At 41.4% G+C, this 16,696-nt stretch overlaps 4 protein-coding genes across 4 annotated transcripts; 2 read left to right on the top strand and 2 right to left on the bottom strand.

The window, feature by feature from the left end:
- Positions 1-221: 221 nt before the first annotated feature.
- Positions 222-2,279, bottom strand: LOC112188833 (DELLA protein GAI). Its single transcript, XM_024328051.2, has one exon. The coding sequence runs from the start codon at positions 2,056-2,058 to the stop codon at positions 436-438; it is 1,623 nt and encodes a 540-aa protein (XP_024183819.1). The 5' UTR covers positions 2,059-2,279; the 3' UTR covers positions 222-435.
- Positions 2,280-8,231: 5,952 nt separating this feature from the next.
- LOC112187500 (pentatricopeptide repeat-containing protein At1g08070, chloroplastic) lies at positions 8,232-10,430 on the top strand. Its single transcript, XM_024326333.2, has one exon. It carries the CDS (start codon positions 8,242-8,244, stop codon positions 10,390-10,392), a length of 2,151 nt encoding a protein of 716 aa, XP_024182101.1. The 5' UTR covers positions 8,232-8,241; the 3' UTR covers positions 10,393-10,430.
- A 712-nt stretch (positions 10,431-11,142) lies between these two features.
- LOC112187501 (GDP-fucose transporter 1) lies at positions 11,143-12,856 on the bottom strand. The gene has a single exon (XM_024326334.2). The coding sequence runs from the start codon at positions 12,389-12,391 to the stop codon at positions 11,342-11,344; it is 1,050 nt and encodes a 349-aa protein (XP_024182102.1). The 5' UTR covers positions 12,392-12,856; the 3' UTR covers positions 11,143-11,341.
- An 828-nt stretch (positions 12,857-13,684) lies between these two features.
- On the top strand, positions 13,685-15,862 carry LOC112183506 (pentatricopeptide repeat-containing protein At1g31430). The gene has a single exon (XM_024321890.2). It carries the CDS (start codon positions 13,732-13,734, stop codon positions 15,592-15,594), a length of 1,863 nt encoding a protein of 620 aa, XP_024177658.2. The 5' UTR covers positions 13,685-13,731; the 3' UTR covers positions 15,595-15,862.
- The last annotated feature ends 834 nt before the right edge of the window (positions 15,863-16,696 follow it).

The raw sequence follows: 16,696 nt of genomic DNA, 5'->3' as shown, positions 1-16,696 counted from the left end.
CGTCTTTTGAAGTAACACATTTGAACTACCCAACTTGGATTCTTTTGATTGTTGTCCTCTCTCACCATAATCTAGTAAACATTTTAGATCAATTCTCTCTCTCATAAACTCTTAGATCGAGCTTGCTACTAAATTTATATTGTTTGATAAGTGAACAACTTACCAAACATTTCCTGCCTTTGTAAGTGAACATGATCGAGTTATCAATTGCTGAAAAGGTGAACCAAAAACTCAAGTGGCCATTACCTTCACTAACACGGCAACCATAAATGGAAATCTTTCCTTTTTCTTTCTGCAACTTTAATTAACCTAAACCGCCATGGTTATTAATGGATAGTTCCTTAATTCATATCTGGTGCAACACGATTTTACCACATAAAGCTCGAGTAGTAGTAGTAACGGTAGTAGTAAAAATTTCAAAAAGAAAGTAAAAATTTAGACATGATTGGCACTATGATTAACAATCCCAAGTGGGTTAGTCGCTGTTGCGGTTGCTTCAGGCAAAGGCATAACCTGCCAAGCCGAAGCCGCAATCAGAGGTCGGCTATGCCAGCCGAGTGTAAGACACCCTTCCTTCTCTTCCACACGATAACCTTCCGCCGAGAACAGCGTCAGCAGCATACTCGCCTGCTTGAACGCATTCGACCCCAAGTGGAGCGGGCTGAATCCGGCTAGTTCTAGCCGGGTTCTCCACTTAGAGAGCGGCTCGTGTCTCTCGACGCGAGCCAGTCCCTCGCAGCATACCACGTTACATATCTCTCTTTGTATGTACATCTCCGCTAGGGTCTTGTCCGGCTGCATGGCGCCGCAAGCTTCGAGCGAGTCGAACATATTGGAGTAGTAGTAAAGAGCCTCCGTGAACCGCTCCAAGAACCCTGCCTTGTTGTGGTCCGCTTCTTGCTCCACGACGGTGACAATCTTCGGGTTAAGATTTCGGATCCATCCCAACATCATTTCAATCGGAGAATTCCGGTTCGAATCGGATCCGAGAAGTCTATGGAGCTGCATGATCGAGTTTACAGCTACGGCTTCCTTTGGACTGACCTGAAGCATCCACGGCTTAACGTCCTCGAGACGCGAAGCCGCCACGCCGCGGAAAGCGAAACGGACGTTAACGGAGCGAGCCAGCTCCGCGAGCCGGAGCCCGATTTCTCTTAGCGAGTCACGGCCGTCAGGTGACGGCGGTCCAATGCCCGTCAGCCGAAGCAAGGGGGGCCCACCGGGCCGTAAAGCCAGAGCCTGAATCAGCGCCGGCCATTGGAGTCCGTGCATTAAGTTGAAGTCGATGACGTGGACGCAATCGTGGCCGTGGAAGGCCTCCAAGATCGCCTGGTTCGCCGTGAAATGCGCGAATTTGAGGTAGGGGCAGGCTTCGTAGAAGTAGTGGTAGAGAAGCTCGTTCTGGTGAGCCGAGCCGCCGTCGGAGCCGACGCTCTGCGGGGTGAAGACGCGGCGGCTGAGGGCGTCGATGAAGTAGCCGGCGACCTTTCCGATGCCGCAATCCGTGTTGACACGTGTGAGCAGCGCCCGCATGGTCTCGATAATCGAGCCGGCCAATGCGAGATCGCCGCGCTGGACGGACTCGGCGCACGTGACGAGCAGCTGCACTAGCCTTATCCCGGAGTCTTCCTCCATCACGGCGGTTACCTGGTGGTGGTTCTGCGGCGGCGCGGCGGAGATCGGTGGAATTTCGGCCCACGTGTCGGCGGTGGGGAGAGCGGTGTGATGATTGTTGATGATGACGCCAGGGAAGTCGAGATCGGAGATGGAGAGGTCGGAGGCGGAGAGGAGGGAGTCGACCCAGGAGGCGAGGTCGGAGGGGTTGTAGATGACGGCGTCGGAGGCGAAGTGGGCGAGGTCGTTGGGGGAGTTGACCATGACGTTTTCCAAGCGCTCGAGGCGCTGAGCGACGTGTCGTAGGTCGGAGGAGCGGACCATGTACCCGGCCTCGGCCAAATACCCGTCCATCTCATGCGGCTTGGTTATGGAGGCGGCGGAGGAGGAGGAAGAGGAGCTGGCGCTGCTGCTGACGCCACCGGAATTGCCGTACGGCTCCATGAGAGGGGGGATGAGTTTGGTTTAGGTTTGATGATTAACTAGTTAGAAGCGGGAGTTCCGATGGTGAAGATTCTCCTCATCTCATGATGGTCAGGAAAAAAAAAAGGGAGAGAGAGTCTGAGTGTGTGAAGGTGAAGGAGGTTTGAGTGGGAAAGAGATAGGAAAGGTGGGAGGGAGCAAAGGAAAGGAAGGAGATGGATGAAGTGAAAGGGGAAGGAGAAGGGGAGAGGGGGGTTTTGATATGATATGAGAGACCGATTAGGAAAAAGAGAGCGTGGGACAGAGATAGATAGAGAAAGGGGCTGATTGCTGATGTGTTTCACTGGTCCACTACCCACCTAATCTTTAGTGTATATACTATAGTTTCCTTTTTTCTTTTTCTTTTTAATCGAAATTTAGATAATAAGTCATCTCATTTATGTTATCGAATTAATAACACACTCATTCAATTATTTAGACCGAGATTCAGGAGAGTATCTTAGCAAAATCAGACATGCCCCTCAGATATACTGGTCATAAATTGGTGAGAGTTGAAACTTGAATTCTAGACAACGAAGGACCCTCAAACATGCTGTCTTAGTGGAAGTTGAGACTCAAACATTAGACACAAAGATTACATGTTAGGCCGCTCAACCAACTTTATCACACCAGGTGATTTCCTTTTATATTTATTTTTTTTATTTTTTTTTGTTTTATAGTAGTAGCTGCGTAGGACTAGAGATATTTGATTTAAAATAATGATTAAGTTGGTATTACGTTCAATATTAGTGCATGGTTTTGCGGAACACCGTGAGTGGCAGAAACCCAGTGATCCACGTCAGCTGGAGTCTACCGTGTCTGGAAATCCGCTGGTAAAGACTAACCGGTCAATGTTCACCAGAGCTGATGATAATTAAATGCTTCTTTTATTGCACGTTATCATCATTGGAAATGCTAACGACGCCTCTTTTAACTGTGGTGAACCCTAATCGTATACGTGTTTACTTTCTATCGGGTATTTTTCCGCAGGGCCGGCCCTGAGGGCTGCTGCCTGAGGCAGCCGCCTCAGGCCACCGGTCTCCGGCGGGCCTCCGCCAATTGTGCAGCGGTGATAGAGTTTTGTTGCACCAAGGTTCGAGTCGTAGCGGCCTCTTTTTTTTATATTTTTTTTTCCTTAATTAATATTTTTATTTTTTGCAATACTATTAATGTAGGGATTCAGTTTATATATATATAAAAGTTTGTTCGATTATATGATTTTTTTATATGAGGCCACATTTTAATTATTCGCCTCAGACCTCCAAAATGTCAGGACCGGCACTGTTTTTCCGGTTCTGAGTTTTCCACCGGATCAGAATTCAGAATTGAGGTTTTCGAAGACGGCTGCAGCGTTGGTTTAGATCCAAGTATTATATATCTGGTTCTGGATCGAGAATATATAACTGAGCCTGAAGAACCAAGATTCCCTGATCTTGATTAGTACTAAACAATCTGTTGCAGCCAGGTGCATCCAGTTAGAATAAGCACTTGGATAAATATAAGTTGGAGCTGATCATTCAGTACTTAATAATTACCTTGCTGCTGAAGTATAGAAGCAGTTGCAGTTTACTAATTAACTTAAAATGGGTAAAAGAAGAACTAAACTGGGTGCTTAAGAGTTTATTAATTACTATTTACTTAATCCTCTAAGTTCATGACTGGCCAAATCTGGGAGTTGAACTACAAGCTTTATTGGCTTTTTACCTTGATTAGTTACATGATTTACTACCAGCTCGAGCTTAAGGATATTTGTATGTAAAGTTAGAGAATTATTGATTAAGGAGAGTGGCCCGCTGGTGTAATGCTGTTATGCAGATCATTATATTAACAATTGGCTCCATCAAGAAACCCATCACAGGGACCACATGAATACCATCCTGAGAGAAAGAGTGCCATTTTCAAACAATTAATTATCTGTCATCTGAATTTTTATGAGTGAAAATTAAAAAGAGTATTCATACTATATCATTAAGGAAAAAATAACTCTCATGTCAAAGTCGATAAAATGATTAATTCCTGACTCACAGTTGAAAATTTGAAACGCGTTTGATTGACTTATTTATTGTAATGTCTAATAACATATTATTTTAACGATTAATCATTAATAACTAATATCATGATAAATTATGAGTCTTATAAAGTATATAAAATAAAAATATAATATGAACACGTTAGATTTACACTATAATTTAATATTACCGTGTCACCCGAGCAATTATAGGGTGTTGTTATAAGGTTATGAAATCACTAATCTATATTGCATATTCATATGCAATTGATAAACTAGAAAATGATTAACCTATGTAAACCAGACAAGATTATCACATATATCAATCTTTTCGCTTTGTAATGGTCGTTCTATTGCTTTAAAAAATGTTCATGCCAATGAAGGGACCTCACCTCATCAAGCAGCTTGTGGGTTCACATTGATTTTACCTAAACAAAAAATAAAATGCACCTAGTAACTTGTTTAGGTGCCAAGAAATAGTCTTTTCATAAAAATTTAAAAAAAAAAAAAAAAAAGATAGGGTCATTGTTGCGCGAATATTCACATCAAGGAGACATGTGTCATGTAAAGACACTATTTTGGTGTCATTGTTAATTAATTTTGTTCATCTGTTTTCCTCCGTGGGTGTCATTGTTAATGTGAATCAAATCAGATTAGATAAGGAATAGATTAAAGGGTTTTCTTACTTACATAATTAAGACAAAGAAAGATTCATATTTGATTTAGTTATCCACAACTTGCTCTTAATTGAGACTTGAATGTCATATCACCGTACTATGAAGACAAGGACGAGTAAGATTAATTATAATTAGGAGGACTTTATTAATGAACAAAGTCACCCGCCGATCGAACAAACTTAGTTTAATTGAAAATCGATGGAAGGAAGACTATACTTCAGTTTTATATCACCTGGCTTTCAATCACAAACAAATGGATTTGAATCAGTACACTGTTGGATAGTAATTTAAAATGTCATCGACTTACTGGTTAATTACTACGTACTAATCTAGCCAGTAGCCAACCACAGACTCTGTTTTATTTAATTTTACTAGTTTGCTACATGAACTGAACCAAATCCAAAAGATAAGAATATCCAGACACATAATTGATTAATATGCTCTTTCTAATAAAATTTCAGATAATTATAAAGGAATATCATATATTTGGAGGGAAAACTTATTATTTTATTTTGAACAACAACTTTATTTATAATTGTATTAATCATGCTTGGAAAGTGACCTACATGCTTAAATGTCACGGTCTTTTCACTTCCGTTCTGTTTTGTTTAAATCCATAACAAACGAATAAGTTGGTACTACTTACAATCTTGGCAAGACGTCAAGTATACAAGTACTACCACATTAGCGTTCCTAATATTATTACTCCATCAAATATGTATTTTACAAGAACGTGGATTGCCCACTAAAGAAGTACTTTAAAGGTAACCTAGCTAGCTAATTTCCAATACTCTATTTGCAGCTTAAGTTATTAATTGCTGTTAGATATTAATGGAATGATGGTCCTCTCTCTCAGTTTCTTTTATTCTACCTAATCGGAGGATCTCTGCGCTTTAAGCCATAAATCAAAAATGTTAATAGTATTAGAGATCTGCGCACGGTCCGGCCTGTACTATATTACAATTCGAGTAATCAGAGATGGGAATCAGATTAAGATATATATGCCAATCTTAAGGCCTTCTTTGAAACGCTCAACGAGCCAAATTCTTTCTAGATATGCCTCTTCACAATTCTAGGACCTGTGAACTTTGTGGCCACCAAGGTCTCTGTATTTGTATATGTCTCACTGCAATGCGCGCGTTTTTATACCCAAGGTTTACAGACCATATTCTATTATTTTTATTATATTCTCTTTCATAATTCTATGTGTGATTAGGAGCATATTCACTTTATTGTCGATTAATATACTTTTACTTAATAAATTAAAAATTGATTGAAAATCTCAAAATTTTGATTTATGGACTCTGATAGTTGATCGATAGATTCTTGTTTTTAAACAAGATTTTGATCTTCATATAAAAATATCAAATTTTTTTTCAATAATCTTATTTACAATACATCCAAGATGTGAATCAATGGATATATATGGTGTTTGTCCACGTTGAGCATAAATTTAACATATATGAAGTGGCAGCTCGCTGTGTTTGAAGGGGAGCACAATCTCACAATCTCCTACCCGTAGGAATCTACAGAAGATAAATTTCTTTTAAGGAAACTAGGGAAGTAGAAAACAACAACCGGAAAAAGTTATAGCTAAATAATAGGGAGGGATAATGATTAAGAGTTACATGTATTAAGGAAGAGCTGGTGACTCGTATAAGGTGGTCCAGACGTCCAGTACAGTGGGTAACATGTATGCAAGGAATATGGGACCAGAGAGATCGAGCAATATATTTGTTATTATAGATCACAGAGGTGATAGATATATTGATTTTTCACAGAGCCCAAAACGAGGGCATGAATTTAAGTGAAAAGGGATGCCAAATTGTAATGCTCGAGGATGACTAGCCTGGGACGATGGGTAGGAGAGGACCAAGAGTTTAAGTTTGATTGGGAAGGTAATAGGTTGTGGACACGTAGGGACTGAGTCACGAAAACTATTTCTGCTTGGTTGCGCTGGCATTGGCCATTTCAGAAGGTGAAGAAGGTGGTGGTGCCGTGGTGGCATGGTGGTAGGGATAACTGACTGTGACTGCTGTTGCTGTTGCTGTTACTGCTAATTCTGATGGGAGCGAGAGAGAGAGAGAGAGAGAGAGAGAGAGAGATCTGTGAGAGGAAGAAGAAGAGAGAGAGGGAGCTGGGACCAGAGCGAACATGCATGTTGTGTATGGGACAGACATCTCTCTAGGTCTAGGGTTGTGTCCCCTCCAATTCCCGTTGTTTTTGCTGACACCATCACGTTATGATATTCATCATCAGCCACTCACCTCTGAACTATAAAGATCTTTAATCATTTTGCAGATATATATCAGAGATGGTATGTGTGCGTGAGTGATAGAGAGAGAGAATTCAACCTTTGTCCTCATGATTAAACTGGATGGATCTGGGGCATGTTAACCAAGCACCGTAAAAAGTAATCTCTTTGGTTTACAAAAATAGATCACTTCTCTATTACGTTCTAATATTATAGTAGCTGTACGTAATAGTTATATAGAGTAATCATAGATCGACTGTAACACAGCCGCAACATAATTACACTTTTAACGATCTACTATTATATTTAGTTGCACACTTGCACAATATAATTTACTTCAACGTTATTAGAACCCTAATTATAACCCTTTTACAGAGCAAACATGCATATATGCATAAGAAAAACTAAACCTTATAAATTAATCATAAGAAACGATGCAAAAATGTACTAGTGTACGTCTTAGTTCTGTTGCTATCTTTTGACGTTCTGGGTTTGTTGTTCCACGAGCTCTAGCTCTCTCTCTCTCTGCGTTGGCATTTCTAAATTGGTCAAATAGATACATGTGACGTGATCAGTATCAAGGGGCAGACATAACCTTCACTCATATATAGATTTCGCACAAAGCACTACCTGGATTACCTCACCTACATCGATCAATCATATCTACACAGCTAAAAAGCACAACCACCGTTACGCACTGTACTCGTCACACGCAATCACTGTTCAGCAAACCCTAAGTAGTACTCAAGCACCTTAGGAACAACGATGGTGGATAGCACAGCTGGGACTCTGGAAGGGACCAAAGCAAAAGTTACGTTTTTCAACCATTATTGGGTAACCATGATGTTAAGGATAGGATTATGAGATTTCATTGCAATTGTTACAAGCTGTTGGAAAGGAGAAGAAATTCAGAGCACAGAGTTCAAGAACTAAGATCACCTAATAGGGTTTAAGTCATTAGACTGTTGATTTTTTTTACTGTTTTACTTGGTCGAGTCTCTACTTGGTTGACGTAGTTGCAAGGATCTCGAACCAACCCCACCAGCAAAAAGGTTGCAGATTCTCTCAGCCAATGTCGGTATCATAGTTGGTCTCCAAATTAACGGCATTAACTGCCTACTCAGCGTCGCGATCAAAGAAAAAAAAAAAAAAAAGTTACTACTACTTGCGGAAGAAGCATTTTTAACTGTAATAACTAACCAGTCGTACTGGATAGGGTAGGCGCAATGGCTGCTCCGCTTTCCCTCCACCACATTAGACCACATTTCTTTCCCGACAATCCCCTCTTAAATAAACCCACCGCCATAACGGCGGCAACCACCACCGCCGCGGCGGCTACCAAAACTAACCAAGCTCAACAACACCCATGTCTCACGTTACTAGACAACTGCTCCAGCATGTCTGAGCTCAAGCAAATCCACGCCCAGCTCCTCCGGAATGGTCTCTTCTTCGACGCATTCACCGCCAGCAAGATCGTCGCCTTTTCGGCTTTAGAAGACTCCGGAAACCTCACTTATTCCCGTTCAGTCCTCACCCAAATCCCCAATCCCAATGGTTTCACTTGTAATTCTGTTATCCGAGGCTATACGAACAAGGGTTTGGCCCGGGAGGCCATTTCTTTCTACCGAGAAATGATTGCACGGGGTTGGATACCTGACCGGTTCACATTCCCTTCGTTGTTCAAGTCATGTAAGGATTTGGGTGAAGGGAAACAGCTGCATTGTCAATCTACCAAGCTAGGCTTCGCTTCGGATTCGTACATTCAGAACACTCTGATGAACATGTACTCGACTTGCGGGTGTTTGGTCTCTGCAAGGAAGGTGTTTGATAAAATGAGTGACAAGAGTGTGGTGTCTTGGGCGACCATGATCGACGCTTATGCGCAGTGGGATCAATCCGCTGAAGCTTTGAAGCTGTTTTATAAGATGGAGAGGGAAAACGTGGATCCTAATGAGGTTACTTTGCTTAATGTTTTGACTGCGTGTGGGATGGCGAGGGATTTGGAAACTGCGAAAAGGGTGCACCGGTGCATTGAGGAGTACAGTTTTGGGTCGCATTTGAAGCTCAGTACGGCTCTTATGGATGTTTATTGCAAATGTGGATGTGTATCGCTTGCGCGAGAATTGTTCGACAGAATGCCTGAGAAGAACTTGTTCTGTTGGAACATCATGATCAATGGACATGTAGAGGAAAGTGATTATGATGAGGCGTTCCTACTCTTTCGTAGAATGCAACTTGAGGGAGAAAAGGGGGATGAGGTGACTATGGTGAGTTTATTGCTTGCTTGCAGCAATTTGGGAGCTCTAGAGCTTGGAAAGTGGCTGCACGCCTATATTGAAAAGCAGGAAATTGAGGTGGACGTTGCCCTCGGGACGGCTCTTGTTAACATGTACGCCAAGTGCGGGAGCATAGACATTGCATCGGATGTTTTCCGAACACTGCCTGAGAAGGATTTGATGACTTGGACAGCCTTGATTTCTGGTTTTGCAATGTGTGGCCAGGGGAAGAAGGCTTTGGAGCATTTCCATGAGATGCAGATGAGTGGAGTGAAACCAGATGCAATAACCTTTGTTGGGGTATTGGCTGCTTGTAGCCATGCTGGGTTTGTGGATGAAGGACTTTCACATTTTAACTCAATGTCTGAAGTGTATGGGATTCAGCCTAGCATTGAACACTATGGCTGTATGGTTGATGTGCTAGGCAGAGCTGGTCGCATAGCTGAAGCAGAGGAGTTGATTCAAAAGATGCGAATGAAACCAGACCGTTTCGTTTTGGGAGGGCTTCTTGGTGCCTGCAGAATCCATGGCAACCTTGAGGCTGCAGAAAGAGCAGCTAAACGGCTCCTTGAACTTAATCCGGATGATGAAGGGACATATGTGCTTCTATCAAACTTGTACAGCTTTATGGAAAAATGGGAAGAAGCAGTAAGAATTAGGAAACTCATGGCAGAAAGGAAAATTAAGAAACCTCCTGGATGCAGTCTGATTGAGGTCGATGGAATTGTCCATGAATTTGTGAAGGGTGATTCATCTCACCCACAAACCACAAACATCTACGAAATGCTTGAAGACATGATCAGCCGATTGAAGAAAGCCGGTTATGTCCCTCAGAAATCAGAGGTGTTGTTTGATATGGATGAAGAAGAGAAGGAGACTGCACTTAGCCTCCACAGTGAAAAACTAGCAATTGCATTTGGGCTCATTAGTACAAATCCTGGGACGCCGATACGAGTAGTGAAAAACCTTCGTGTATGCAGTGATTGCCACACTGCAACCAAGCTCATATCCAAAGTTTACAACAGGGAGATAATAGTTCGGGACAGGAATCGTTTCCATCAATTTAAAGATGGATCTTGTTCTTGTAAGGATTTCTGGTGATACACAACAATTAACTTAATAAAACACTTTTAAGTTTCCTGTTCAATCAGAGTGAAATTCACACAGCTTTGAGGTATTGTTTATGCAAAGCATCTCCAAATATAAGGACTCAATAAATTAATAGAAGAGTTGGTTTTACGTGGGAAGACATAACTTCAGAAAGTGGAAGGAAGCGTGACAAGATACCACCTTCCATGGGCGCCTGTGTGTGCACGTTCTGAATCTGAACTAATCTAAAATATATTAGACTCTAACAATGAGATTGCGGGAAGTCTTTATTTAGAGTGAAAATTGATCAGCATCTGTAAGGAAGCCATATGCTTTCAAAGCAGTGTGCTCAGAATCGTCAGTTCCACACTAAAAACCCAACACAGATAGAAAGACAATCAATTCGGGGTGCCACATCAATCGAGTTTGCCATTACTCCTAGCAACACTGAAGCAGTTGCAGCAATCCACAGAAGAGGTTTAACCGAAGCATACACCCTTTATCATATCAAATCATAAAGACTCGGTATAAATCTATACCAAGCGGAAAGCCTCTAATCAATCCTATCCCAGATCGCTATGCCAAACCTTTTCAAGAAGAGAAAAAACAAGGTAACAGGATGAAATAAGCTAATTGATAGAGAAAACATGAAATTTTTTGGCATACAAAGTGCTTGGTTTTTGTGTTGATTCTTACACTATGCAAGATAGCATGCAACCATTACTTCTATGTTATAACTGAAATTAACAAGACACCAAACAATTGCCAGAAGAAAAGAAAAAAGCATTATCATTTATCAGTAATGACAAAGTAGCTGTAGTTCTCTCAGATATCAAATTGTAACATAATACTTGTGCATATAAATACTGAATATCTCCTAAATTACAGTCTTTTAAGATAATCTCCAAAGATACAATACCTCTTCAGCAGCTAAAAAATGATCATGCAAGGAAAGGAATTCTCATATAGATCCAAGTTTGGCAGAAACAGCCTTCCCTTGGTTTTCATTGTCAAAGTCATCACCATCATTCTCGCTGTCAGTCAGCTTAGGCACTGCTGATTCACTCTTTGATGGGGCACTGCTAGGTCCAGTTACAGATTGCTGATAAAAGACACCACCAATGATTGTCATTAGGAGGCAGAACAAACCAAAGGGGCTGGCATGCTTATCCCATATCATCACATTGATAGCAACCGTGAGAAACTTATTAACAACACCAGTCACTGTAAAGGCTGTTGCAGAGACTGCCTTCCTCGCTGCAAACCCAAAGAAGCTGATAAGCAAGCCAAACACACACGACAATGACACTGCAAAGAATGCACCAGGTGCAAAGAAACTCTCAGTCTTGGATCCCAAAGCAGCAAACACCTCAACATACTCTCCTGTAATGATCCAGAACGGCGGAGCCATCATCAATGACAACAAATTGTTGTACAACACAAAACCCCAAGTGTTCAACCCGAGATTCGTCACCATATGCTTAATGTACACCATCTCAGTCGTAATGGTCACCAAATACGCAAACGCCCACGAATAAGCAGTCAAAGTAAAGCCATAATCAGTGGCCACATACCCAACAGCTCCCCCCAAAATCACCAACAAAGACAGAAACGTAAGCTTGGACGGGCACTTCTGATTCCTAAACACTGTATCAGCCAGCGCAACCAAAATGGGTGTACACGACCGAAACACTATAAATGTATCCACATTGGCATGGCGAAGCAGATTAGTATTGGTGAAAATGGCAAGATAAAACACAAGAGCAGCAGGCAAGAACTTCTTAGCTGTTTCCCATGTGAATGCATCATGGTGCAAAAACCCCAACTTTCCCAAAACCCAAACCCCCAAAGCAGAAGTGAGGTATTGCAGAGCGGTCAAAAGACCCGGGTAATTGAATTTGGTTATGGCAAACTTGTTTATCACAGCTAACAAGCTAGAACAGACTGCATAGCCAATCAGAAGACTACTAGTGGCGTAGTACTGCTTAGCATCAACCCTAATGGCAGACATTGTGACTAACTAAAACCCTCAATTCAAAATCCAATACCAAAATGTAGTACAAGATCTTCAACAATTACAGAGAGCTATAGAAACAGTGAAAAAGGACTGAAACCCAGAAAGGAAAATGAATTAAAATGAAAAGGGTATAGCTTCATAGCGAAATCTGAGATGTGGGTATTGAAGATTAAGCCGATCTAGTATATTGGGCAGCAAATTAAGTCAAAAAAATTGAATCTTTAAGTATATAAAACTTGGAGAAGAGAAATGGTACATCACCGACACGTTGAAAAGCTCGGATCTTGAACCCAAATCGAAGCAGAGGAAGAGGTTGAGATCCGAGAGAGAGCTTGGAGAAGCGAAATGGAGAAGGCCTGGCAATGCGCAGAAGAATTGAAATGTCTATGGCGTTGATTTGGTGAAGATATAACAGCGGAGTGAGACGGCAGCGTTTTGAGGACGTTTTCGGTTTGGATCGTGTGGGCGTCAACGTGTGATATTTATATTTATAGAAAATTACTTATAAGTGTAATTAACTCATATATTTTAATATTTATATGATCAAAGACTAGTGTTTGTTGTTGGACCCAAAATTATGTTTGATGAGGATTATCATATTCCACCGCCAAATGAGAAAATGTAAAGAAAAACAAAACTATGGATTTTTCTTACCTCTTATATGGTGGCTTTGAAAGGTGAGGAAGACCAAAAAGCCAAGGGAGTAGGGATCCCATAACATAGCACATGGACTTCTTCACAATTTGCGACATTGGTCTAAGATGTCCATGTGTTCTTGATCCATCCATCTTGGTATGAAACAAATCCATGTGGTATGTTACTGTAGATCATATCTAAATTGGTGAAGAGATTGCATATTGTGATGAATGTGGCTTAACTATTTGCTATTCTTTGAGCTGGTGAAAAAAAATATGTAACGTAATGTTAGAGCGGATTATTCATTCAAATTGTTATTCGAGCTTGACTTAATGGGTATGTGCGAGTCGGACCCAATTTACTGGACACGGGCATGATCTGCAATTAGATGTGGAAACCAACAGCATTCAATAAATCATGTAAAAAACTAGTTGGAGAAATGTTAATACATTCTTATTATTTCATCACACAAACTCTTCCGGGGCTTCAGATCCATTGCATATGTTGGTTTCCAACACTAATAAAGCCCAAGGCCCAATATGAACCAACCCAAGAACAAGCTTTCAGAATTTGAGGTTTATTTCCCTCCAAATTTCTTTGCAAACCAATCTCCTTCATCAATCATTATATAACCCACTCACAAAGTCACAATGCTAAACAAAGCATCATGCATCCAACTCATCCAGAGCTGCAAATCCATGAAGCAGCTCAAACAGATCCAAACCCAGATGTTCCTTCTTGGACTACACCAATGCAGAGCCACCCTTAGCAAGCTCATGGTCTTCTGCACAGACCCAACTCTTGGAGACTTGCATTACGCCGAGAAAATCTTCGATCACATCCAAACCCCTGGTTTGTTCATCTACAATGTAATGATCAAGGCTTTAGCCAAAAGGAGAAGATTCAAAAGCGTCATTGAGCTCTTTCGGCGGTTGAGGGAAGAGGGCTTGTGGCCCGATAATTTCACGTACCCATTTGCTTGTAAAGCCATTGGAGGCTTGGGAGAGGCTCAGGAAGGTGCGAAGGTTCATGGGTTTGCTGTAAAGACTGGACTTCAGTTCGATTCGTATGTGTGTAACTCACTCATTGACATGTATGCGGAATTGGGTCTAGTTGATAATGTGAAGCAGGTGTTTGATGAGATGCCTGAGAGAGATGTTGTTTCTTGGAATGTTACGATTTCAGGGTGTGTTAGGTGTATGGGGTTTAGGGAGGCAGTGAGTGTGTTCCGTCGGATGAGAAAAGAGAGCAATGAGAAGCCGGATGAAGCTACAGTTGTGAGCACGCTTTCGGCTTGCGCAGCACTGAAAGATGTGGAGCTTGGTAGAGAAATTCATGACTATGTTAGAGCTGAGCTTAAGTTCACTAGTATAATCGGAAATGCGGTGTTGGATATGTATGCTAAGTGTGGTTGTTTGAGTGAAGCAAGGAAAGTTTTCGATGAAATTCCGTTGAAAAATGTCATGTGTTGGACTAGTATGGTGTGTGGGTATGTGAATTGTGGTATGCTGGATGAGGCTAGAGAGCTGTTTGATAGGAGTCCTACTAAGGATGTTGTTCTATGGACGGCTATGATGAATGGGTATGTACAGTATAACCAATTTGATGAGGCAGTGGCTCTATTCCAAGAGATGCAATTTAGAAGAGTTCAAGTGGATAAATTCACAGTTGTTGCGCTCCTCACTGGCTGTGCTCAGCTAGGAGCATTAGAGCAAGGGAATTGGATTCACGGATACATAGATGAAAATGGAATCAAAATTGATGCTGTTGTTGGTACTGCTCTTATAGAAATGTATGCAAAATGTGGGTGCATAGACAAGTCTCTGGAGATTTTCAATGCATTGAATGAAAAAGATGCAGCCACTTGGACTTCAATGGTCTGCGCGCTTGCAATGAATGGAAAGACAAGCAAAGCACTCGAGTTGTTCTCCAAAATGAAGCAGGTTAAGATCAACCCTGATGATATCACCTTCATTGGTGTCTTGAGTGCTTGTAGTCATGGAGGATTGGTTGATGAAGGACGAAAGTTGTTCAACTCCATGAGAAAGGACTATGGGATCGAGCCAAAGCTAGAACATTACGGGTGTCTGATTGACCTTCTTGGTCGGGCTGGACTCCTAGACGAGGCAGAGGAGCTGATAGAAAGTATTCCCAGTGAAAACAATAAGTTTGTAGTTCCACTTTACAGTTCTTTACTCAGTGCTTGCAGAATCCATGGCAATGTTAGCATGAGTGAAAGAGTGGCTAAAAGGATATCGGATATTGAGTCCAGCGGCTCGAGTGCTCACACGCTTCTGGCCAACATCTACGCAGATGCTGAGAGATGGGAAGATGTAACAAAGGTGAGGAGGAAAATGAGAGATCTCGGAGTGAAAAAGATGCCTGGGTGCAGCTCGGTTGAGATTAATGGCACTGTCCATGAGTTCCTTGTTGGTGATTCATCTCACCCAGAAACGGAAAAGATATACTCTATGTTGCATAGATTGATAAAGCCATCAGTGGATTTAGAAGAAAATTACGGAATAGAAACAGAAATCTCAGGTTTAGTAAGTTTCTGTTGAATTAATTAATCAACATGTTCTGATATTCTTATATCACAAATGAAATTAATTTGGATCAACAGCAAAACAAAAAACTTGAAACTAACATCATCAAACAGAATGTATAACAATAATTAATATCATTTATTGTTGGATTTTGCTGGCTGCTTACACAATACATATTTTATGAAACTATAGCTACCTACCCTCGATGACATACACATATTAGGTCACTGGTAGCAGGATGAACATGTAGATGAAGATGACGTCCATGCATAAAATAAGTAAACGTACACTAGCTACCCAATATCCTTGGAGAAACTAGACCCACTCCTTCGATATAAAATATTGCTCATCACTCATCACAGTATTTAAGCTAATAACCCTAAGAGCTCCTAATGTGGTACGCACGTACTAAGCCATGGCCACAAGCATTATTAACTTGGTACCATCAATTTATTCAGCATGATCATATTAACCTAGCTAGCTAGTAGGCTATATGTGACTTACGCATAATGGATATCAATGCAATACTAAGCTACTGATGATTAACTAGTAGAAAAGTAGTATTAGTCTATCTACTTATGCAGCCGGAGCGAAATCGTAATCTGCATCATCATCGTCGTCGCCGTCCCCTTCAGTGATCACAGCCGGCGAAAAACGATTATAATATTTATCACGACCGTCGTCCTTGCCATAACACCCAATATCCACGTGCTTAATGTTGCCCCACAAAGCAACATGAGTGCTGGAAATGGGACACATTTTATAACTCGGTGATTACGAGAACTAAACTGATCGAAGAAAAAAGAGTTGGATTTAATTACTTGGGTTGTCTTAACTGAAGTAGAAAAAAGAGTAACCAGTACTATGAATGGGGGATGAGTAAGTAGGGATGTGCAATATCCTTATATATAGAGATGGAGTGTGGAAGAAGATCGATGGAAATGTGTTGAAAGCTGTGGAACTTGATGAGGGCACAAGGATTCCTCATGTGGAGTGTGAGGACTGCATGAAGGTTGTGCATGAAGCATCGTGCGTCACAGGTGGTGCTATTTGGTCCAGCCACATCAGACATCCAAGTGACAGGTCAGCATGCCACGTAGGTGACAAACATGAGCAT

This window comes from Rosa chinensis, chromosome 2 (assembly GCF_002994745.2).
Source record: "Rosa chinensis cultivar Old Blush chromosome 2, RchiOBHm-V2, whole genome shotgun sequence".
NCBI lineage: Eukaryota > Viridiplantae > Streptophyta > Magnoliopsida > Rosales > Rosaceae > Rosa > Rosa chinensis.
The sequence above is the reverse complement of the archived record's forward strand: the minus strand, read 5'-3'. Positions and strand labels throughout refer to the sequence as shown.

Excerpts from the sequence above, each read along its gene's own strand:
- LOC112188833 (XM_024328051.2), bottom strand. The coding sequence starts at position 2,058 with ATGGAGCCGTACGGCAATTCCGGTGGCGTCAGCAGCAGCGCCAGCTCC.
- LOC112187500 (XM_024326333.2), top strand. The coding sequence starts at position 8,242 with ATGGCTGCTCCGCTTTCCCTCCACCACATTAGACCACATTTCTTTCCC.
- LOC112187501 (XM_024326334.2), bottom strand. The coding sequence starts at position 12,391 with ATGTCTGCCATTAGGGTTGATGCTAAGCAGTACTACGCCACTAGTAGT.
- LOC112183506 (XM_024321890.2), top strand. The coding sequence starts at position 13,732 with ATGAAGCAGCTCAAACAGATCCAAACCCAGATGTTCCTTCTTGGACTA.